At 35.8% G+C, this 23,666-nt stretch overlaps 2 protein-coding genes across 3 annotated transcripts in view; one reads left to right on the top strand and one right to left on the bottom strand.

Annotated features, from left to right (window-relative positions):
• Positions 1–3,589, top strand: part of LOC149818821 (alpha/beta-Hydrolases superfamily protein) — an 83,614-nt gene extending 80,025 nt beyond the window's left edge. For both annotated transcript variants that reach the window (XM_089984870.1, XM_089984869.1), the window contains 2 exons: positions 2,107–2,227; positions 3,183–3,589. In XM_089984870.1, the coding sequence (XP_089840996.1) occupies positions 2,107–2,227; positions 3,183–3,232 (171 nt within the window). In that variant the 3' untranslated portion in view covers positions 3,233–3,589. The remainder of the gene's footprint in view (positions 1–2,106; positions 2,228–3,182) is intronic.
• A 5,279-nt stretch (positions 3,590–8,868) lies between these two features.
• LOC149818820 (PLASMODESMATA CALLOSE-BINDING PROTEIN 2-like) lies at positions 8,869–13,810 on the bottom strand. The gene is made up of 4 exons (XM_089985154.1): positions 13,655–13,810; positions 12,659–12,907; positions 12,451–12,484; positions 8,869–9,505 (listed from the first exon to the last, which is right to left on the bottom strand). The coding sequence occupies exons 1-4, from the start codon at positions 13,698–13,700 to the stop codon at positions 9,289–9,291; spliced, it is 546 nt and encodes a 181-aa protein (XP_089841280.1). The 5' UTR covers positions 13,701–13,810; the 3' UTR covers positions 8,869–9,288.
• Between the last annotated feature and the right edge of the window lie 9,856 nt (positions 13,811–23,666).

Below are 23,666 nucleotides of genomic sequence, written 5' to 3'. Positions count from 1 at the left end.
CACTTGGTTCTGTTCATGGTTTTTATTTGGTTTTTTTGCAAATCAGTCTGTCTTGTTGTGGTTTTGCAAATAGGTCCCTACCTTATGCATTTTGGTAAAAAGGTCCGTACCTTTTCTGACGTTATGACAAACTGATCCTTCTGTTACATGGCGTTAGATTAACCATGGTCAGATGTCAATGAAAAATGACTGTTATATCCTCGTACGACCATCATGATGTTGTCCCAACCCTAACCCTCTGTCTCACATGGCTTTGAATTTTCATCCTAGGATTTGAGGTTCTTATGTGCCCTAATTTCTTGTTCTTTCTTGTGGTGATTATGCTTTCTGGTGCATTTGTTTTTTTGGTCCTGCAACTATAAGCACTTGCAGCTTCTGCGCAGTGAGAAAACCACTTCTTCCTTCATAGTGTTTCTACTAGAACTGTGTTTCTTCTAGAGCCTCGGTGAAGGAGTATTGATGGCTTTTTCGTTAGTGTGGTTGCAGAAAATTAGTCGTTTTTGAATTGGGTATATTCTGTGGTGAAAGAGTGGCTGCTGTTAAATTGAGTCTTTTTGCTGAAGTGGTTTTCTAAGATTAGGCCTTTTTTGTGAAATTGGGTGTTGAATAGTTTAGTTTCAGATTTTCGACAACCTTCATGATCATGATGGTTCCCCCTCCAAAGAAAATGAATGTCACTTTCCCACTTTATCTAAAGCTGTGCTGCATTCTTTCTCCATTGTTAGGAGACTGAAGAAGCTAAAGAGGCTTCCACAAATTTTCAATGGAGTTCTCAAGCTGCAATCCAATTCGAAGGCCAATGCTTTCAATTTGGTGCATGAGAATCAATTATTCAAGATTGCTTCAGGTTTGTGGTGTTCACAAACAAATTATGAAGGATCTACAAGCCCAAGTTCATAAAGGTCCCTTAATGAGGGTATAATGGCAATTTTCTGCATTTAACTGAGAAATTAGACTATTGTAAACCTCAGGGACGATTTTGAGAGAGTTAACGAAAAGACAGGGTTGTTTTTGCAAAAACACATAAGGCAGGGACGTTTTTGCAAAAAAACCCTTTTTATTTTCAGACTAGTGAACAATATGGTATTTAAGCTCTTTCTTGTAGCATTATAAAGGGAGTAGCTTCCTACAACAGCTTACTGTGTCTGAAAGGGGGTTGTTCTGAGTTGTTTTTCCCAAATCTGATCTCGCAGATGCGTTCAGCATGGTCGATTTGCTAGGAAATGACAATTGGATCGTGTTTTGGATAAAAAAAAAAAACATGATTTTTTAAGTTTTGAATATTTATGATATTTATAAAAATTTTACACGGTTGATTTTCAAACCTTATAAAAACTTGCACACGTCGAATGATGCAAGAGTCCATTCCTATAAAATTGAACATGTATAACACATATGTATGGTCAGATTCGAGAAAAACTTGAAAAAAAAAAACTTTTAAAAGCCCTGTAGGCAGTGATAGGCACAAATCCGGTGTAGGCAGCTACTCTTTACTCTATATATGTATTAGTAATGATAGGGTGCTTCTTGAGCACCTACTCCCACCTAATAGAAGCTTTAGATTTTTTATTTTTTCGAACTTTTTTTTGTTGATCATATGATCTATAAGCATTATTTAGTAGAAAACAAGTTTTGGATTATGTGATTATAGCATACATGTAGGTTTTTTATAACCTTTAAAAAACAGCGGCTCACAATGTATAATTTCATGACTTGAAAAAAATCCTATGTTTATGACCAAAAAATATATCCAAAACATGGTTCATATCAAATAAACTCTGTTGAGTATATCCATAAGGTCTGATTGAAAAGATACTGCCTACAATTATGATTTCTATTATGTGGGAGTAGGTGCTCCTGGAGCATCATAGCATTACTCTATATATATACAAACCCCTTGTAACTTCATGCTTCTCTTGAGCATTCTTCAATAATAAAATTATATTTTTATTTTGTGCTCTTGTGCTCTTTAGTGGCTTGTGATTGTGTGCAAATCACACACATGCACATCACACCTTCAGCAGCTTAGGTTGCCATTTCTATCTGCTGATTTAAGATGATATACTGGGGAGAGTTTCGACTGCTAAAGCCCGTATTCTGTTTCAGAGGCTACTTCAGGAAATACCAAATTCAGATCTGTGCATGATTCCAGACTCTGGTCATATTCCTCACGTGGAGAAGCCAAAGGCCGTAGCCAAGTTGATTGCAGACTTCGTATGTGAAGAAGGTAGCTAAAAATTCAACCTCTTTTAATTTCTACAAATGTTTTCTCCTTGCTCTATCTTTTGATCGTGAGGGATAAATTTTCCTTGTAATTATTGCCTTCATTTGTAATATTGATGGTTTTAAACCGCTCATTATTACATTTTAGGCTCTGTTCGGAAGTGTTGCATTTGGATAGAAACACCTTTTGCATGTGTTGCCTAAATATGGTATTGCCAAAATGTGGTATTGGGGATGGAGTTGTTGAAACCAACCGTTTGTGAATGGTATGGTATGAAGATTGCCAATTCCATCCCCAAAATGCGACGTTTTGGCAACACCATTGCTCCCAAACAACAGGGGTGTTGGGGAAACCACAATTTACTATTCCCAAACAACAGATGGTGATGGAGAAACCACAAAAGAATTCCAATTCAATGCTCCCAAACAGAGCCTCATTGTGCCTCAAACATTTTCCTTCTTTTGGTGATAATTAGGGCTGCACAACGAGCCAAGCTTGTTCGGGCTCAACCCATTTGCTCGGCTCAAACTCGTCTGAAAAATAAATGAGGTACACATAAACGAGCCAAGCTTGAACAAGCAATCCAACTTGGATAAGCTTGATAAGTCTGATTATGCTCTCAGCTCATACAGTTATATAAAAATATTAGATTTGATATATGTAAATGTTTTGTCCACTCATTTTCTCAGAAAGACGTCTTACCTCAACGTGTAAGTTGTTGGTCATCCACTGAAGGTGGTGTGGGCTCGAGTCCAACCATTTTCCAGTTACAATCCCACCATTTTCCAGTTATTACACAGGCATTTTACCTTGATTTCAAAAAACTTACAAAGTTTTTAAACCAAGTGTACAGCTCAAGCTCGACTCTCGAGCACGAGCTGAGCCAGCCCAAGCCCGGCTTGAACCTTGCTCGTGTGCAGCCCTAGTGATAATCAAGTGTACAAAATGTTGTTTGCAGATCCAGCAAAGCAGACACAGGAACAGAACAAAACAACTAACAGGTTGTAGCGGAGTATCTTAAACAATTAGTTTTGAAAATGTTATGGCAAGAAAGTGTGAGACCTGTTGTCTGTATAAGTATAAATGCCTATGAGATTTATTGATTTGCTACTGTTCTGGTCAAAAGATCCAGTTATAATAATGTGATTTAGTTGAAAGCAGGCCACTGTGAAAATCACAACGATTTTGCACTTTTCTTACTGTGCTCATTTCTGTGCTTAAGCCCTCCGTCTCGATTATCAAACTTGGAATCTGACGGTCCGACTGTGTTCACAGTTTTGACATGTTAAAAACTCCAAGTTCTTGGAATACTTCAGTGTACATCTATTTAAAATAATGAACTGTTCTACTGCTTGGAAGATTGTATATTTTTATCTTCTGCTAGTCTATCTATCTGCCTGTCATATGTCCAAGCTCTAACTAGTGAATGGCTTGATAAAAAAGATTGACATGAAAATTTAATAAAACCTTATGCACACACATTCAGGTGACCAATTCCATAGATATGTTCATAAATTTAATTTTTTATGGTGTCTTTATTTTTCTTTGCAAAAAATAGAAAAGCAATCCAATGCGTTTTTTTATTATCATCTGAATTTGTAGGAAGTATCAATCAAAGGCACTTAATATATGAAAAAAAATGGGAAGTATGTCTCATTGAGTGCTATCTAATCAAAGGGATTTAGTGTAGCCTTTGTATCAGCCAAAAGAACATGTAGATTTGCTTGTAGGGATGGCAGTGGACCGGGGGGACGGGCCCCCGCCCCACCTTGCCCCATTTGGGCAAGGGATGGAGGACATGAAATGGGGATGAAGTTAAAATCAAAACCAGTGAGGGAATGGACTTACGCTTTCTCCTGCCCCGTCCCCAATCCCCGTTAGTAAACCTTCCTCTCTGGTAAGGATGGCAGTGGACCGAGGGAAAACGCTCCGTCTTGCTCCGTTTGGACTGAGGATGGAGGGCAGGATTTTGAGACAGGGCGGGGTGGAGACCTTGTCCCCCACCCCGCTCCACTGCCATCCCTATTTGCTTGGGCATGCAAAATATCCAATTATTGCTACTAGTTAGGGCTGTCAATGGGTTGGGCTTGAGACAGATTAGGGTTTGCGAAACCTGTCCAAATAACAACTTGTTGGCTTTGGGAATCTAACCTGAAATATGTGGGTCTAGAAAGTGAATCCCAAACCACACCTATGTAATTTAGAGGGTATTTAAAACTTGTATCTACTTTAAACAGCGCATAAAAAATGTACAAGTCAGCTGGGTCAGGTTGGATACAAAGGCACAATTATAATTTGAAGCCAACCTGCTATTACTCGAGTCGGTTCAGTTTGACCAACCATCATGTTCCAGTCAGAATTTTTTATGCCTATACCCTGGTGTTCGGGTTTGGGTCAGGTATCCAACATCCGACCCCAGCCACACTACTACACTAGTAGTTAAGAACCCCCTCGTATGTTACTAGTTATGCATTTGGGCAAATCTCTATGTTCACGCATTTGGAGTAGTCATAACCAGTGTAGTCGTCATCTTGGGTTGTTCCATCCACGTGGGGTTGGCTGTTTTGATTCTGACCGTCCATCTTTTTTTTTATGATGAGGAATCCTCTCCGAGAACCGGGCCACCTAATGAGCCCCTTCAAGGTAAAACCCCGGGTAGGGACCAGAAAAGCCAATAGTTTCATGTATGTGAGTGAGACCCACGTTTTCTCAAAGAGAGGGCTGCCATGGTAAACTGGCCGAGTTAAGAGAGATTATCTTTCTAAATAACATTGGACAAACTTTCAGCCTATTCAATTATAAAACCAGACCCAACTGACAGTTAGGGCTACATATTCCTTTCAACAAACCAAACCCTTAAAATGGGACCATCTCACGAGGTAAGAATAGTGAAGTACCCAGCAGAAGGAAAAAAATTGGATAGTGAATCTAATAGATGGCAGGTCCCTGTCATAAGCTCATCAAGTAGACACCATATCAGCTTTTTTGGTGTCTTGTTGCTACCTCGGTTGTAGGCTTCTAGAATAAAGGAGTCATTGCATAGAGAATTAAGGGAGACATAGGTCCTGGTTCGAACTTACGATACCTTGATTCTGTTTGGTTTCTTATTAAGGGCACCTACAATTGCCCCATAAGTACTCCATCTTCCTGGGTAGGGTCCACCATGGTTGTCACCTAATATGGGAGCACCATGGTTTGAAACCCACTGAAAGTGTTCCTTGCTGCAAGGTCGAAGCTGTTTGTTCTCATCCCCTATGGGCAGGGAGGACCTTAATGGTTTTACCAACCGGAACCATGCCGATGTGCAGTCTTACATTTGGCTCTAGCCAAAGACAAAACAATAATGCTCCTGTAATCTCATTCCTTGTTTGCCAAATGAACAGATGTCATTGAGAATCAATGTCAAATCAGGTTCAGTTACCTCAGGTAATATCTGCAATATTTGGTAAATTCACAAAATGCAAAAATCATACTAGAATCATTTATTGCCTCCTTATAATACGTTGTGATTTCAACCTGATATTTTTTAATTGAGTTATTTCTATTATAGTTATTTATTTTTATATGTTTTGTACTATTTATTTCTAAATTTATCAAGACTTCTCCAAAAAAAATCATAAAAAAAGAAATTGAAATCCTCACAAGGTTTTTCCCTTGCTGGGAGGTTTCTAAGAATGGGACTTATGAGTAGGGGTGGCAAAATCTGACACGACCCGCCAACCCGCTTCTTAGCTGGGTTCGGGTTCGGGTTCGGGTTTGGCTTAAACGGGTTCGTGTCATAAATGGGTCGACCCACCTAACTTGTTTACTAAACGAGTCGGGTTCATGTTAGGGGTATGCCAACCCGTTTGACCCATTTAATAAACGGGTTAGGTGGGCAGGTCAACCCATTTACATGAACCCGTCAACCCGCAATCCGTTTATATTTAAAATGGTTATTTGGGATTATTAAATTCGCAACCCATTTGTAATCCAAACTGGTAATTGTGTCAACCCATTTTAAATATACACGACACTTTTAAATATTTAAAATCCACCCTGCAGAGGTGACAAGACTTGAGAGCAATAGCATTAAATGTGAGAGAATGAAAGAGGTGAAAAGTTAATCGCAGAGGTGACAAGACTTGAGAGCAATAGCATTAAATGTTCTCATCTGAAAAAAGCGTTAATTTTTTTTAACATCAAATCAAGCTAAAAGTATAACTTTTTTTAAGTTTTTCTTACTTAAAATAACCCCCCCCCCTTCTTATTTCCTGCTTGCAACATCTTTTAACGGAGAGATATAATCGTGTCGGATCGACCCGACCCATTTATTAAACGGGTTAACCGTGTCGGGTCAGGTTACCCGTTTAATAAATGGGTTGTGCTCGTGTTTGCCACATCCGACCCATTTAATAAACGGGTTGGGTTTGTGTTGAGGTGTTCTGACCCGCCACCCCCCCCCCCGCCGTGCGACCCGACACGATTGCCACCCCTACTTGTGAGTATGCTAGATGAGGTTGAATAAAAAGATAGGCAATATTTGGTGAATTCTCCAAAAAAGTAAAACTGATGGTAAATTTAAATTAACGATTAGTTTCAACATATCATGATGTTTTTTTTAAATTGGTCCATATCATGATGTTGGCATGATTTTAAACTGAGTTTTTGCATGCCAAGATTTCTTCAACGTTTTCAAAGCGTGACTTTTTAAAATCTGGCAAGGTTTTTCCTTTTATACTTTTGTACTGGTAGGGGTCTGCTTAACCCCAGCTTGCTTATCCAAAAAAAAATCTGGCAAGGTTTTTCCTTGCAGTGACTGATCTAAATGGTTGAATGCAAGCTTATCCTAGTTAGATCTTATTTGTCCAATTTATATAAAAAAAAAACCTTGACCCCATGGGATTCGAACCTGAGACCCTTCGGTTATGATAGTGTGACCTAATCATCCAGCTGTCCCAGTTCACTTGAAGGAAAGTAGTTCATCAACTCCTCCCCGTATCTATGGAGCCTTTTTTTTTCAATTTGCATAGTCTTAATGCAGATTACCAGGTTCATGGGGCCCCCGTGGAAAATTACCAGAGTTCATGAACATGCCAACATGGGATTTGCTTGTGACAACACAAAAAAGTTTTTTTTTTAAAGAACAAAATGTTTCGTTATTATCATATATCTAAAACATTGTCTTTATCAGGCCCTAGCTTTTATTCAAATGACATGTCAAAACTCAAAAGATTAACCCATCCCGCACCCATTTCAATGACATGTCAAAGCTCAAAAGAGTGGATAAAAACTCAAACATGGAAGGACCCGATTTGCTCCCATCATTGGACCAGACACACCAGCTCCCGACGACGGACTAAACCATGCTCTTGGATCCGGTCTACGTGACAAACCCAAATCTTTTAAGAGGGAAGCTCATTGAACGGAACAAGTCCAAATACTTAGCAAAATTTAAAGATATCAAGGAGTGGGAATGCATGTGAGCTACAACTACAAGAAGAGTGTAACGGATGCGGTGAGGGTCACAAAATTAAAACAGGAATGCCAACTACTAGTTCGGAATACTATTGAATGGAAGAAGTGGGAAGGCATTAGATAAAGACAATGGGCCAAATCACATCGGCTTTAAGTCAAGAGAAAAACACCGGACACTTTCATGTGTGTGCCTCCAATAGAAGAAGAATCAATAATAGTTTATCCATGGTGATTGAGAAAACATCTCTCTTCAAGGTATACATACCCTCACTAATGACACCATTTATTTAAAAGATCGCTTTTTGCATCGTATTCGGACTGCATATGATATCACGGCCATGGATTTCAAATCATTGACTGAGGATTATTATGGAATCAGCAGTTGGATATTCACGATGGGGGAAATAAAAGATGTGGTTTGGAGTTTAACTAATAGTAAAACCCCAAGAGTGGATGGATTCTACGTTGAATTCTTCAGGGAATCTTGGGAGTTCATTAAAGGGGACCTTTTCCATGTATTGATCGAATTCTATTTTAATGCCAAAGTGTAGGAAGTAAATCATTACTTATTATTATCCCTAAACATTCACAAGCAGTGGAGATTGTTGGGTTCAAATCCATCACCCTGGTTCAAAATCATTTCAAAGGTCCTTGCATAGAGAATCAAACTGATTAATTATAATTTAGTATATCCCCATAACCTTCATGCCCTGAAAGAATTAACTGTTGGTTAACTTTGAGCAAATTATTTTGTTTAAACTACAAGGCAAATTTCTCTAGGTGAGAGAGAGAGGGAGAGAGATTTAAAAAGCAAATAGAATTTGACTCTAAATCTAACGAAAGTGTGCTCATAGTTCATTTTTGTCACTAATGGTAATAAAAACCAAGTTCAACCCTGCCTAAATATACAAAAAAAAAACAGAAGTAGATAGACAGCCGTACTACATCACTTCATCCCTACGACATCCAACCATCCACAAGGAATCAAAACCCCTTTTACTCATTTCCCCTCAAAGGAACGGAGAAAGAAAGAGTAGAGAGAGAATACCAAAAAAAAAAGACAGACCATGATGGGAATGTTTTTTGGATGCTTCTGTCCCTTTCTCTAGGTGAGAGAGAGAGGGAGAGAGATTTAAAAAGCAAATAGAATTTGACTCTAAATCTAACGAAAGTGTGCTCATAGTTCATTTTTGTCACTAATGGTAATAAAAACCAAGTTCAACCCTGCCTAAATATACAAAAAAAAAAAAAAAAACAGAAGTAGATAGACAGCCGTACTACATCACTTCATCCCTACGACATCCAACCATCCACAAGGAATCAAAACCCCTTTTACTCATTTCCCCTCAAAGGAACGGAGAAAGAAAGAGTATTGAGAGAATACCAAAAAAAAAAGACAGACCATGATGGGAATGTTTTTGGATGCTTCTGTCCCTTGCTCACATGCTCACAGCCACTCTGTCTGTGGTCTGTGCTGCACCACGGTAGGTGGCCACCCACCCTCCACCGACAAGCCTGACACACACACACACCTCCCCCGGGTCCCGTCATGTCATTTTACATCTTTAGGACACCGTGTTGATTCACAGCAGCCAGTCGTAGTGGTATTATAGAAGTAATACGGCTGATGAGACCAAGAGAGCCAGCAGGAGAGAGCCAACGCTTAAGGTGTGGATGAAGGCAGCAGAGCCGAAGTCATTTAGGCTGTTGACAGAGGAAGGGCCGGGAGTGATTCCCCCTACAGTAGTTGGGGTTGTTGATGATGTGGTTGGTGTGGTGGTGGTGCCAGTGGTATTTGTTGTAGTTGTTGGGGTCCCAGCAGCACTGCATTGACAGAGGAAAAAATGCCGACATCATATTAAAGGTACCAATGTTGTTTAAACAATCATGTCATTGTAGAAATAATTAAATGGCATCTTCTAACCGACCCCAGATAGATATGAACCATTCAATTAAATGGCATATATATCAAACCAACCAATCATATATATATATATATATATATATATATATATATATATATATATATAAAGAGAGAGAGAGAGAGAGAAAATATATGGTGGTTCTGTATACTTGATGCACTTGCCTGCATAGTTCTCACTTGCCTGCATAGTTCTAGCCACGAAATGATAAATCTAACAGTAGAGATGCGTTTAGATGTATTTAGCATGATTTATTTAGTATGTTAGAAGGTTTTATCATGTTCAATACACTACAAGATTCTATTTTTTAGGGGGAAAAAATCAATGCGCAATTCATGAAAATAAGAGTGGTTTAAAAATGATATAAAACATCATATTTGAGTCCACTTTATACATAAAAATAATAAATAAAATATGCTAAACATGAATCACTAGAATATGAGAACTAATTGTGAACCGCTATTTTCATGGATTTTTTGTCCTTTTCTCTTGAATCTAACCGTACCGATGTGATCTACATGCTTGGATTTATAAGAACCCACTCTTAAATCATCCTATTTTGATGCATAAACGTGATTTTTTAAGCTTTTAATATCAATGGCTTATAATCTTCATAAATATTAAAGCTCGAAAATACATGATCCAATGGTTGATTCCTAGCAAATTCACCATGCCAAGCACATCCACTTGGTTGGATTTGAAAAAAAAGTGTTGGTAGTTCCCATATTTTAGTTCTCGTATTTCAGCTAGTTACTCTAAAACACCATATTTGAGTAAACTTTAATACATAAAAATAATAAATAAAATATGCTAAACATGATCCAATGGTCAGATTTTGCTTTTGGAACTTAGATCTATGTTTTACAAGGTGTGTGTTAAAAAATAAAAATATGCTCAAAGAGGACAGGACAGGGGCAGGGAAAAAAGTGAAATGTTTTGCCGCTACGTGCATTTAAGGAAACAGATAACTTAGTAGAAAAAGTGGCATGTACCATAAAGTAACTATATTCAACAACAACAACAACAAGTTCGCCTTCATCCCAAAACAATTGGGGTCGATGATATGAACCAAAAAAAGAAAATCATTCTGGGTCTTCCACATGAATCCTTCTCCTCCAATCATTTCTATCCAATGCCATGTCCTCGGTGAGGTTCAAAGCATTCTTAGGCCTACCCCGACCTCTTTTAACTAATATATTTTTTCATTTCTCCGTCCTTCTAACTGGAGCATCATTAGGCCTTCGCCGAATATGTCCAAACCACCGTAAATGATTCTCTCTCATCTTATTTTCAATGGATGCAATGCCTACCTTCTTACGTATCTCCTCGTTTCGAATCTTATCTCTTATTATATTTCCACACATCCATCTAAGCATACGCATCTCAGCTACACTCATTTTTTGAATATGATGTCTCTTGACAGCCCAACATTCTGTATCATATAGTAAAGCGGGCCTAATTGTCGTCCTATAAAACTTTCCCTTCAACCGCAATGGCATTCTACGATCGCACAACACTCCAGTTGCACTTTTTCATTTCATCCACCCAACCTTTATCCTACGATTTACATCTCCATCAATTTCTCCATACTTTTGAATGATAGATCCCAAACATTTGAAACAGTCATCCTACATTCCATATATTTTGTCTTACTCTTACTCAACTTAAAACATCTTGCTTCCAATGTCTGTCTCCATAATTCTAACTTAGCATTAACCCCAGCTCTAGACTCATCAATCAAAACAATATCATCAGCAAACAATGTCCACCATAAAGTAACTATATTCGATGAGTAAAAATAAAAGTGACAATGATCAATAAAAGATCACAAAATATCTATTTGGAAGCTTCAATCCAACATTAAGGGAAAACGATGATGATATCAAGAATGGAGTTAATACCAGACGCCTCAAATATTGCCTAATGATCATTATTCTAAAAATGAAAGGGAGAGAGAAATGTGCGACATAAAAATAACATGATTGTTTCCGACTTTCAGTAAATGATAAGCAAGAGAGAGAGAGGGGGGGTAAGGATACCATGTTAAACGGAAAAACAAGATCAACTTGGACACGGCATCAGAATTCTATTTAAATAAATCTCCTTTGTTTTCTTCAAAAAAGGGCTACACTGAAGTGTGTTGACAGATCACAAAAGATCTATTTGGAAGCTTCAATCCAAGATTAAGAAAGGAAAACAATGAAGATATCAAGAATGGAGTTAATACCAGACGCCTCAAATATTGCCTAATGATCATTATTTTAAAAATGAAAGGGACAGAGAAATGTGCGACATTAAAATAACATGATTGTTTCAGATTTTCAGTAAATGATAAGCAAGAGAGAGAGAAAGAGGGGGTAAGGATACCATGTTAAAGGCGAAAACAAGATCAATTTGTACACGCATCAGAATTCTATTTAAATAAATTTCCTTTGTTTTCTTCAAGAAAGGGATACACTGAAGTGTGTTGACAGCAACCAGTCATTTTCCTTTTTCTTCTTTTGGTGGTGTAAATAGGAAGTAGAAAGACGAGCCTAAGAAAGCCACCAAACTCTACCATGAAAAAAAAGAAAACAATAAACGTTTCATATCAAGAGGAAGGGAAGCATGAAAAGAATGCACATACACAAGTAGAGAGGTAAGGATAGTTGCAAGAAAACTACAAGATGCACAGATTTAGGAAAAGAAATTGTACAAAAATAAGCTTAACTTGTATAAAAAAGTACTAAAAAGATGGGTATACGATACCACTAATAGTTCCTATCCAACCCTATTTACCACTAATAGTTCCTATACCACTAACTTTTATATATATATATATAGAGAGAGAGAGAGAGAGAGAGAGACCTCGCTGTTGAAGGGAACACACAGGAACCATAACCTGTAAATCAGAAAACCAAAAAACCAGTGAATTAACCTTTCCAGAAAATAAAATAATGGATTAAAAAGTAAGTAAGAAAAAACCGAGTGACACAACAAGAGAGAAAATCCGGCAAAATAAAAAAGATAGTGCATAGAAAGGGGGGAGTCTCTTTCTCTCTCCATCTCTCATTACTTGGATCTGTTGTGGTGAGGGTAGCAGTTCCTGAGAAGTCACAAGCGCCCTGTGTCTGGCCCTTCTTCTGGAAGTAACTGTTCATGGCATAGGAAGCATGGCCAAGCACAGTGTTGGGGTTGTAGCACGCCCCATTCTGCGTAATGGGTTGGCAGTCTGCACCTGCTCCACATGCATAGTCCAATGATTTCTGCAAGGCTTGGTCACCCACGTTGGACTTCCCAACACACCATGTCCCCCCTACCACCACTGTCAATACAAAAGCAAAAATACAGGACTAAACCATGAGAGAGAGAGAGAGAGGAAAGCATGTCATCAAGTTGGATATCACCAGAGAGGAGAAAAGCTATCTGTGTATGTTGTCTTTTGAAACATTTTGCGCTGCTTCTAGTATTACCCAAATCCTACACTGTCATCAACAGTACTAGTTCTAGCTAGAAACTATTAAACAAAAAAAATAAGCTCAACCAACCCACAAAAAGGTTTCTCTGAACAAGCCATTTGAAGAGAAAAATATGGTCTTCCACAACCACAGTGAGCTAGAAACCCCAGATACGCTTTGACAGTTGAACCATGAAAAAGAACAGATGGAATGAGTATGACACACCATAGGTCATGTGACCAACTTATGCAAAATAAATATAAACCCTTCCAATCTCTACCAACCAAGACAAAAACTCAAATTTTCTGCCATTAAGGGAGAAAAAAAAACACTATGACCCCGCAAACTAGCTGAGGCAAATCCATGGTGAAAAAGAGAAAAAAAAGGTTAAAATAAATCTGTCTAACATGGAAATTATTTGCAACAATATACATATATGAGAAAAAAAAAGATCTTCAGAAAGATGAACCAGAAATCTTGAAATCAACCCCTAAGCTCAACCAAGTCCTATGTCCATGTCATGAATCAGCATCCCCCAAAAGGGAAAAAAAGTATACAACGAAACAAAATGCAAGAAAAAAGGAAAAAAAATAAGTCCAGCTTTTGCTTCTCACCAGAAGTACTAGCCATGGCTAAAATCAGTAACACAGCAATACCCATCTCCACTAAAAGCAAAGAGAAAGGGAATGGGGGTTAAAAAAGAGGGAAAATGCAAGCAAAAAGAAGCGAGGAGGAAGCAGAAGATGGGGGGAGCTCAGTGATTCTGTGCCAAAGATATGTTAGTGGAGTACTGAATCTTGGTGAAGGAATAAAAGGGAAAGTGGGAAAGGTAGGGCCTATATGCTAATGAGATGATGGGTTGCACACAGTGTGGTATGGCTTTGCTTGGGTACGTCTTTAGTAGTAAATAATGTATCTAGTACTAAATAATGTATGTATAGGTGTGCATGGTGATGTGGTACCTCTGTCAGTTAGTGAATAGCTTTTTGCCAATATTTTAACTTTATTTTAGGGTTTCCTTGGGAAAAGAGCTAACTTTTTTTACATGGTTTTGGGCCCTGTTGCAATGCTGCTGCCCTCAACGGTCAAAATCCATCGGGGTGGTTCCATTTCAAAATTCACAATTCATTTGGTTGGTATGAGTTTTGGGCTATCGTGTTGAACGTTACACTGTTGTTGGTTAAAAGATGTTTTACACCACTTGTACTTTACTGCTGGTACAACTAGTGCGGCTTTCCATGAAGGGCATGTAAATCTATGGCGAATTTATATTTGGTAGAATTAAAAAAAAGGAAATATTAAGCAGTAGGTTTTTGTTCTGTTCGAAACGGTAATATTCTTACCGTGGATTAACGTTGGCAAATTGGTTGTTGGTAGGTTCAAGCTCGGCTTGTTTAAGTTGAGCTCCAGGTTGGCAAGCCAAGCCAAGTCCCAGCCAGATAACCAGGCTCTGGCTAAAAAAAAATGTTTTGAAATAGTTGATAACAGTGACAACTTTTCAAGCTATAAGCCTATAACTTCAACCAAATGCTATAAACTACCAGGAGAATAAAAACCTACCAAACCTCTCCATTATCTGTCGGCAATTTTTGTTGAAACTCTAATCTTACATATGTGATCTATTCACTTGTTTTTATAAGAATCAGTTTTTGGATGAAGCAGGTTATATATTCTTCCCTGAAAGATGCAGGTGTGTGCTCTCGGGTTCGAATGAGTGCCACGTATCTAAGTACGTGGGGTTCATTTCCTCGTGTGTGTTTGCATTACTTAGCATCAAAGTTCGGTGTGTTTGCAAAGACTTAAGTACCCTTTTCCGCCATTAGCGTCATGAAACGATGTTTTAAGTAAAGGACAAAAATATCCTCTCACCAGAGTTTGCAAATACTTAAGTACCCTTTGACGCCATTGGTGCCATAAAACGATATTTCAATTAAAGGACAAAAATGTCCTCCCGCTAGAAAGGGTTAAAATCATCATCATTTTCGCCCTAAAGAATAAACTTCTCTGCTTTAACAGTAGCTCCTCGCAATATGCCACCCTAAACGTTCTGGATCACCCTTTGACGATGCACCATCTACTGTAACAGGAGCTCCTTTTAACGATACAGCCTTTGTCGTCGTCTGCTATCACCGGAGCACCCTTTGCCGTCGTCTGTTATCGTCGGAGCGTAGTCGAAGCACTGTTGCCACCATCGGCTGCATTTACCTTCTAGGTGTTTCTCCTCTACTATCGAATTAGCAAAACTTGTGTCCTAGAAGGTGATTTTTGTGTAAGTTTTTATTATATAAACAAATCGATTTGTAAATCCGAATGCTAAATTTTATAAGTGATTGTACTATACATGCTAAATAACACATATTTTCATACTCAAACAAGAGTCGTGAAAGGCAACAATATGTACTTATTGAGGCTAAATTTCTACAACAATTTGAAAGTTTGAAATTAACAAAGAGTTATACATTTAATACAGTAGTGATTTGTTCGATGCAGCAATGATTTATACATTTAAATCAATAGTGATTTACGATTTATAATTCATAATTTATATATTTAAAGCCGCAACGATTTATACATTTAATGCAATAGCGATTTATGATTTACAACGATATGTACTTATGAGGGGTTCGATTTCTACAATGATTTGTACGTTTGAAGGAGCGCTTTATACGTTCGATGCACCAACAATTTATACGTTTGAAGTTACCACAACTTGTACTTAAGTTTGCTAAATCGTATTACGATGTTTACTTAGGAAGAAAAAATGTTACAACGATATGTACTTATGAAGGGTGTGATTTGTACAACGATTTATACATTTGAAGCAGCAATAATTTATACATTTGATGCAGTAGCGATGTGTAAATATGAAGTTACCTCGATTTGTACTTAATTTTGCTAAATCGTACTACGATGTTTATTTATGAAGCCAAATATTATCACAGCTTGTAATGTTGGTGATTGTGTAACGAATGTGATCATTTGTAATAATATATACTTGGAAAAGTGGTTGTAACATACAATGATGCAGTTAAATTTATGTGTTGTGCAGGTTAGCAATGACTACAAATCGTAAGACAAGAAAGCCTTCATCGTTTGATGGGATGACTCTTGGAGAAATCATCCGCCAATTCAATATATATGAGGGTTACGTAAAGAACATTGAGAATGAAAAAGACATGAACAAATTGTTGGATATTTATTATGCTGAGCCTGATCCATCAGATATTGAAGATGAAAAGCAAACGAAGAAAGATGAGGAAGAACTAAAGATGAAGAAGAAGAAGAAGGGTGACAAAGAGAAGGAAAAGCAAAGGAAGAAGGAGAAGGAGAATGAAAACTACGCGCACTTATGAGGCAAAAGGATTTCTTTTTGCCGACCATACAAAATTAAATCTATATGCACATCATTCTTTATGTTATCTGTCATGATCGTCAGTTGCATCGCATTATACTATGCATCGAGTTGTTATTTACCGTGTCAATAAAAGAAACGACTTATCGTATATGTGTGTTGACAATAGCAATTCAAGAGACAACAATTTAATGACATCTACGACGTTGCGAAGCGATTTCAATTTTAATCGCTAAATAAACAACGATTTGAATACACGCATCGCCATCACAATCATGCAACAATGTAAATGTTGCACGCACACGTTTCAATATCATAATACAAATATCATACAAATTGACACTAGCAAACACATAATATATTACAAATTGATATACATATCGCATAATATATTACAAATCGATACGGAAATTCAGCATAATAGCTTACAAATCGATATTAACAAAAAAACAATATCTCGCAAATCGATAGTATGTTACTACAACTGTGATTTACGTTATACTATTCCAATATTTTCTATATAAAGGCAAATCGTTGTTGCTTACATAGACGTTATTGCTTAAATCGCAAACATCATAACCGGAATCCAGGTCTCACAAGGCATAGCGATTTTTGACAATGAGAGGGATGTGAAACGACGTTTTTTTTACAATTGAATGATACATATTTTTGTAACAAAGGCAAATCGTTGTGGTGATTTATGATTTATGATTTATGATTCATGATTTACACATTTAAAGCAGTAACGATTTATATATTTAATGTAGTAGAGATTTGTGATTTATAAAGTTACCAAGATTTGTATTCAAGTTTGTTAAATCGTACAACAATGTTTAATGTCAAAGTCCAAATGTTACAACTATATGTACTTATGAAGGGTGTGATTTCTACATTGATTTGTACGTTTGAAGCACCGATTTGTATGTTTAAAGCAGGAACCCTAAAACCCTTAAAACCTAAAACCTAAAACCTAAATCCTATACCCTAAACCTAAACCCTAAACCCTAAACCCTAACCCTAAACCCCAAACCCTAAACCCTAAACCCTAAACCCTTAATATCTTATTAAACCCTAAACCCTAAATATCTTACTAAACCCTAACCCTAAACCCTTATTATCTTACAAATCTGTAATGCTAAACCATAAACCCTTAATATATTACTAAACCTTAAACCCTAAACCCAAAACCCTTAATATCTTACTAAATCCTAACCTCAAACCCTAAACCCTTAATATCTTACTAAACCCTAACCCTAAACCCGAAAAACGTAACCCTAAACCCTTAACCTAAACCCTAAACCCTTAATATCTTACTAAACCATAATGCTAAACCATAAACCCTTAATATATTCCTAAACCCTAAACCTTAAACCCTAAATTCTAACCCTAAAACCTATAAACTAAACCCTATATGTAAACCCTCGATTATGAAGATGATTTGTTATATCGATTTATAAGCTATAAACAAAAAATTTCATATCGATTTGTATGATATTTGATCATCGATTTGTGTTAAGCTATGACAATATTTTCGTAACAAAGGCAAATTGACTAAACATTACAACGATTTTTATGATATCAATAGAATTTGCCATATTGATTTAAGAAAATGTTTTGATTCTTAATATTGATTTAAGATATTGTTTTGATTCTAAATATTGATTTTTAAGATATCAAAACAAATTTTCAAATTGAATTAAGATATTGTCTTGAATCTTAATATCGATTTCTATGCTGATTCTTAATATGAATTTAAGATATTGTTTTGATTCTTAATATTGATTTAAGACATTGCTTTGATTCTAAATATCGATTGTTAATATATCAATAGAAATTTTCATATCAATTTAAGATGTTTTGATTCTTAATATTGATTTAAGATATTGTTTTGATTCTAAATATCGGTTTTGAAGATATCAATACGAATTTCTAAATTGATTTAAGATATTATTCTGAATCTTAATATTGATTTCTATGTTGATTCTTAATATTGATTTAATATATTATTTTGATTTTCAAAAAGGATTTAAGATATTGTTTTGATTCTAAGTACCGATTTTTAATATATCAATAGGAATTTCCAGATCGACTTAAGATGTTTTTTGATTCTTAATATCGATTTAAGATATTGTTTTGATTCTAAATATCAATTTTTAAGATATCAATACGAATTTTCAAATCGATTTAAGATATTGTTATGAATCTTAATATCATTTCTATGTTGATTTTTAGTATCGATTTAAGATATTGTTTTGATTCCTAATATCAATTTAAGATATTCTTTCGATTCTAAATGTCGATTTTTAAGATATCAATAAGAATTTTCATATCGATTTAAGATATTGTTTTAATTATTAATATAAATTTAAGATATTTTTTTATTCTAAATATCGATTTTTAAGATATCAATACGAATTTTCAAATCGATTTAAGATATTGTTCTGAATCTTAATATTGATTTATATGCTCATTCTTAATATGGATTTAAGATATTGTTTTGATTCTTAATATCGATTTAAGATATTGTCTTGATTCTAAATATCGATTGTTAAGATATCAATAAAAATTTTCATAGCGATTTAAGATGTTGTTTTGATTCTTAATATCAATTTAAGATATTGTTTTTATACTAAATATCAAATTTTAAGATATCAATATGAATTTCCAAATCGATTTAAGATATTGTTTTGAATCTTAATATTGATTTCTATACTGATTTTTAATATCGATTTAAGATATTATTTTGATTCTTAATAACGAGTTAAGATATTGTTTTGATTCTAAATACCGATTTTTAAGATATCAATAGGAATTTCCACATCGATTTAAGATGTTGTTTTGATTCTTAATATTGATTTAAGATATTGTTTTGATTCTAAATATCGATCTTTAAGATATCAATACGAGTTTTTAAATCATTTTAAGATATTGTTCTGAATCTTAATATTGATTTCTATGTTGATTCTTAATATCGATTTAAGATATTATTTTGATTCCTAATATCGATTTAAGACATTGTTTTGATTCTAAATATCGAGTTTGAAGATATCAATAGAAATTTTCATATCGAGTTAAGATGTTGTTTTGATTCTTAATATCGATTTAAGATATTGACTTGATTCTAAATATCGATTTCTATCATGATTTTGTATATCGCTTTATAAGCTATCAACAATAATTTTTATATCGATTTGTATGATATTTGATCATCGAATTGTGTTATACTATGATAATATTTTCGCAACGACGGCAAATCTTTGTGGTCGACAATGACGTTATTATAAAATATTTTATTATAAGACATGAACCACCAAAAATGTGAACCGCCAAAAAAACTTTGGTGGGTCCCATAAGCAAAGAACTCCTTGGCTATAAAAGGAGTTCTTTGCAATATTTCCCCCTAAACGTTCCACAAAAGTTCTAGCGCTTCATCTTCTTTCACCGGAGCACCCTTTGCCATCAATCGTCCAATAATATGCTTTGTATGAGCAATTAGAAGCGTACTACAGAATAATGAAAATTGAGAATAATAAAGAAAGAGTGCAATTGATGATAAAGTATAAAGCGAATCCTAATCTGTCAGATATTGAAGATAATAATCCAATGAAGAATGATGAGGAAGAAGTACAGATGAAAAAGAATAAGAAAGATAGCGAAGAGAAGCAAAATGAAAGGAAGGAGGAGGATAATAAAAAAACCAAAGGAAATCAAGGCAAAGAAAGGAGGAGGTGAAGGATAGGGGAAAGCAAAGGAATAATAAGGAGGATGAAGAGAAGCGAATGCAAAAGGAGGAGGAGGAGGAGAGGGAAAAGCAAAGGAAGAATAAGGAGAAGGAGGAGAAGCGAAGGCAAAAGAAGGAGGAGGAGGAAGAGGAGAGGGAAAAGCAAAGGAAGGAGAAGGAGGACGAGAAAGAGAAGGAAAGACAAAGGAAGAAGCAGGAGGAGAAGGAGAGGGGAAGGCAATTGAAGAAGAAGAAGGAGGAGGAAGAGAAGAAAAGGCAACTGATGAAGCAGGAATATTTAGAAAAGCGAAGGAGGATAAGGCAAATGAAGAAGAAGGCGGAAGAGTGGGAAAGGTAAAAAAAGAATAAGGAGGAGAAGGGAAAACAATTGAAGAAGAAGAAGGAGGAGGAAGAGAAGGAAAGCCTAATGATGAAGATGGAAGAGGAAATGCAAAAGAAGAAGCATCAGGATGAGGAATAGAAGAAAAGGCAAAGGAAGGAGAAGGAGAAGGCGGACGAGAAAGAGAAGGTAAGACAAAGGAAGGAGAAGGAGGATGAGGAAGAGAAGGAAAGGCAAAGGAAGGAGAAGGGGGACGAGAAAGAGAAGAAAGACAAAGGAAGGAGAAGGAGGACGAGAAAGAAAATGAAAGACAAAGGAAGGAGAAGGAGGACAAGGAAGAGAAGGAAAGAGAAAGGAAGAAGCAGGATGAGGAAGAGAATGAAACAGAAAGGAAAAAGCATGCGATGGACTCGAAGGACGGAAGGAAGGAAGAAGTACAAAAGCAGAGGAATGGGGGGAATGAAGAGAAGAAAAGTGTGACCAAGGTACGTTAATCGCTACTGTATGTTGCGGTGTACTGTTGTAGGTATTAATATGTACAGTGATTACTATGAATAACGATTACTCTATATAGTGATTATTATGTATAATGATTACTCTGTATAGTGATTACTGTGATAGAGATTAATGCGATAAGAGCTACATTTCTCCCTCTCTTTTTGATATTTTGTGAATTAATCCCTTTCGTTTCTTCTTAAATCTTCTATCATCAATTCCTTCTCCTCTCTTAGCATTTGTTGTTCATCAAAAGCACATCGTGCATCGTCGAATTGCCTATAGCAATATCGATGTTACACTTTTGCAATAGTATCATGGCCTAGTGAAACTGAGGCTACAATGTACCTTACGTCTTACTCTTTTCTATTTCTATTTTCATGTTTTGGGATCTCTTTTATGTAGCATTCATTTTGATTTTAATGAATTGATTCATTTCCCATCTACCCTTGATTTTCATATCGGACTTTTTGTTTTGTATTTGATATCCAATTTCAGTAGCATTTGATCGTTCATTTTGCTAAATAAATTTTTAATCGCATTTTATTTCTGGACATTTGCCAGTTCAGAGCCTCTAACACAACCTTCCAGTTCAGTTTATTGTTTCTAGTTGATTAGAACCCCCCGTATACATATTAATTTTCCTTCTGTTTTCTGATTTCTTGTTTGTGTTTTGATATATCTTATGGAAGTCGATTTCCTGTTGTATTTTATTCAGATTGCCATTATCAGTTTGTGTCTCGATCTCCAATTCTCTGTTTCATTTTATATATAGCATCATAGACACTGTAACTCATTCCCAACATTGGCATATATACATCATCCTCCATTGTCTTTTCCATTTCTTTTTCTTTCTTTCTTTCTAATTTTCTTTATATATAGCACCAACTTCATGCTAGTGCTCCAGCAATGCATAATATGCCATGTTGATATGCCTAATGACATTATCGACCTGCATCCTTCAACAAAAAGTTAATTCCTCTTTCCCTGGTTACCAGTTTTCTTTTCCTGTTCTTTTGTAACTTGTTGTATCATTATCGATTGTTCATTTCTTTTTTAGCATTTTCTTATGATTATTGGGGGTTGCTTTATTAACTTGTCGTATTGTTTCTTTAATGGATGATTTTCTTCTTATTAAATTTGTGTTTTCCATCAGCATCTCATCCATCTTGTTATAATTGTCATTTACCACAGTCGTGGATCACTGTATCTGTAAAGTTTTCTTCTTAGTGTATCACCCATTTTACTTACTATTCTATGCTTGAGGCTTTTCAATTCAACATGTTTCTCTCCTTGATTTTCAGGTTAACCAAGGCATTGCATATCCCATCATCCGATCATATTTACTTATCTGTTATTTTTTTGGTTCAATAACTAATCTAATGCTTCATTCATTTATCTGGTTATTCCTATTTTATATCCATTATATTTCCATTGTAGCATCACTCCTGTATTTGCAATGACTATTCATTAAGCTTTAATTTGTGACACCCACTTACACAACACCTTGCTACTCATTTCACTACTTGCAAATAATACACTGCTACGTTCTTCCTGTCAGCTACAACAGTATTCATACCCAACTCTAGCCCTTGCTGTCAACACTTTTCAGCCCACTTGCTATCCACCATCACAACTATTGTATTTCACTCCCAGCAACCCAAGTGTTGCCCATACTAGCAACACTATGGCCACCCTCTGTGGCCGATATCCCCTTCAGGTCTATGTCCCCACCTTCATGGCAATCCAACACACAGCAGTTGTCTACTTCATGCCACCTGCTGCAACCTACAACAACATATCCCTTTGCAATTCATACTTACACCTACATGACCTATATATCTTCCATTCACCAAACTCATTCAGCCACTGTGATTCCAGCCTCCATATTCCACCTTCATTGCACCATCTCCATTCCATTCCAGTTGCCTTCACTAGGCAATGGCTAACACCTTCACATTTCAACACATCCCTCTCTCTCACATGGACATTCATGTATCTCTTTTATTTTAGAATATTACATATGCATTCCATCATTTAAGGTAGGCATCACATTTCCATTTAGATGAATGCATTTCTATATGTATTTCCCATTTAATATAAACATAGAATTTAGATTTTGCTTCACCATTTATATTTTGCAATCTTGCTCTATACTAACTCTGTTCTGCAGGAATACATGGAAAATATTGCTTTTTTTTTCTTAGTTTAGGGATTTTGATTTCAATTCAATTCAAATGTAATAGTTAGATATTAAATGAGAATTTTACATTTCCAGCATTATAATAGAATGTATGAGCATGTAAATTCTTTGTGAACTATCTATTTCATATTATTTTTCTTTTATTTCTAAAAAATCCACCATGGTGAAACACAAATGGCATGTGAACCATTCTAATAAAAGGTAAATTAATCATAAGTAAATGATTCACATTTATGGCCATAGTCAAAATGTGAACAATACTTAAAAATTTTATCTTTTATGGAATAACACTTGATCCACACTTGGGTCTCTTTTGAAAAATCATCATATCTTCTGAAAAAATTCTCCTTTATCAGAGTTTAATCTGTAAATTAACTCAAAATATACATTCATGGCTATAGTCAGGATATATTGAGAGTTAATTTCATTTCAAACCCTATAAAGGCACCAAAATGTATTTTATTCTTTATTTGAATTTAAATATAGATTATTTTATAATACATTTGTAACCATAG

The sequence above is a fragment of the Nuphar pumila genome, chromosome 13 (assembly GCF_984573655.1).
Source record: "Nuphar pumila chromosome 13, dmNupPumi1.hap1.1, whole genome shotgun sequence".
NCBI lineage: Eukaryota > Viridiplantae > Streptophyta > Magnoliopsida > Nymphaeales > Nymphaeaceae > Nuphar > Nuphar pumila.
This window is presented reverse-complemented; position numbering and strand designations above follow the sequence as displayed.

Excerpts from the sequence above, each read along its gene's own strand:
- LOC149818820 (XM_089985154.1), bottom strand. The coding sequence starts at position 13,700 with ATGGGTATTGCTGTGTTACTGATTTTAGCCATGGCTAGTACTTCTG. Across the intron at positions 12,485-12,658 it reads CCTCACCACAACAGATCCAA|GTTATGGTTCCTGTGTGTTC; the intron begins GTAATGAGAGAT and ends TCTGATTTACAG. Across the intron at positions 9,506-12,450 it reads GTGTTCCCTTCAACAGCGAG|TGCTGCTGGGACCCCAACAA; the intron begins GTCTCTCTCTCT and ends CTGTCAATGCAG.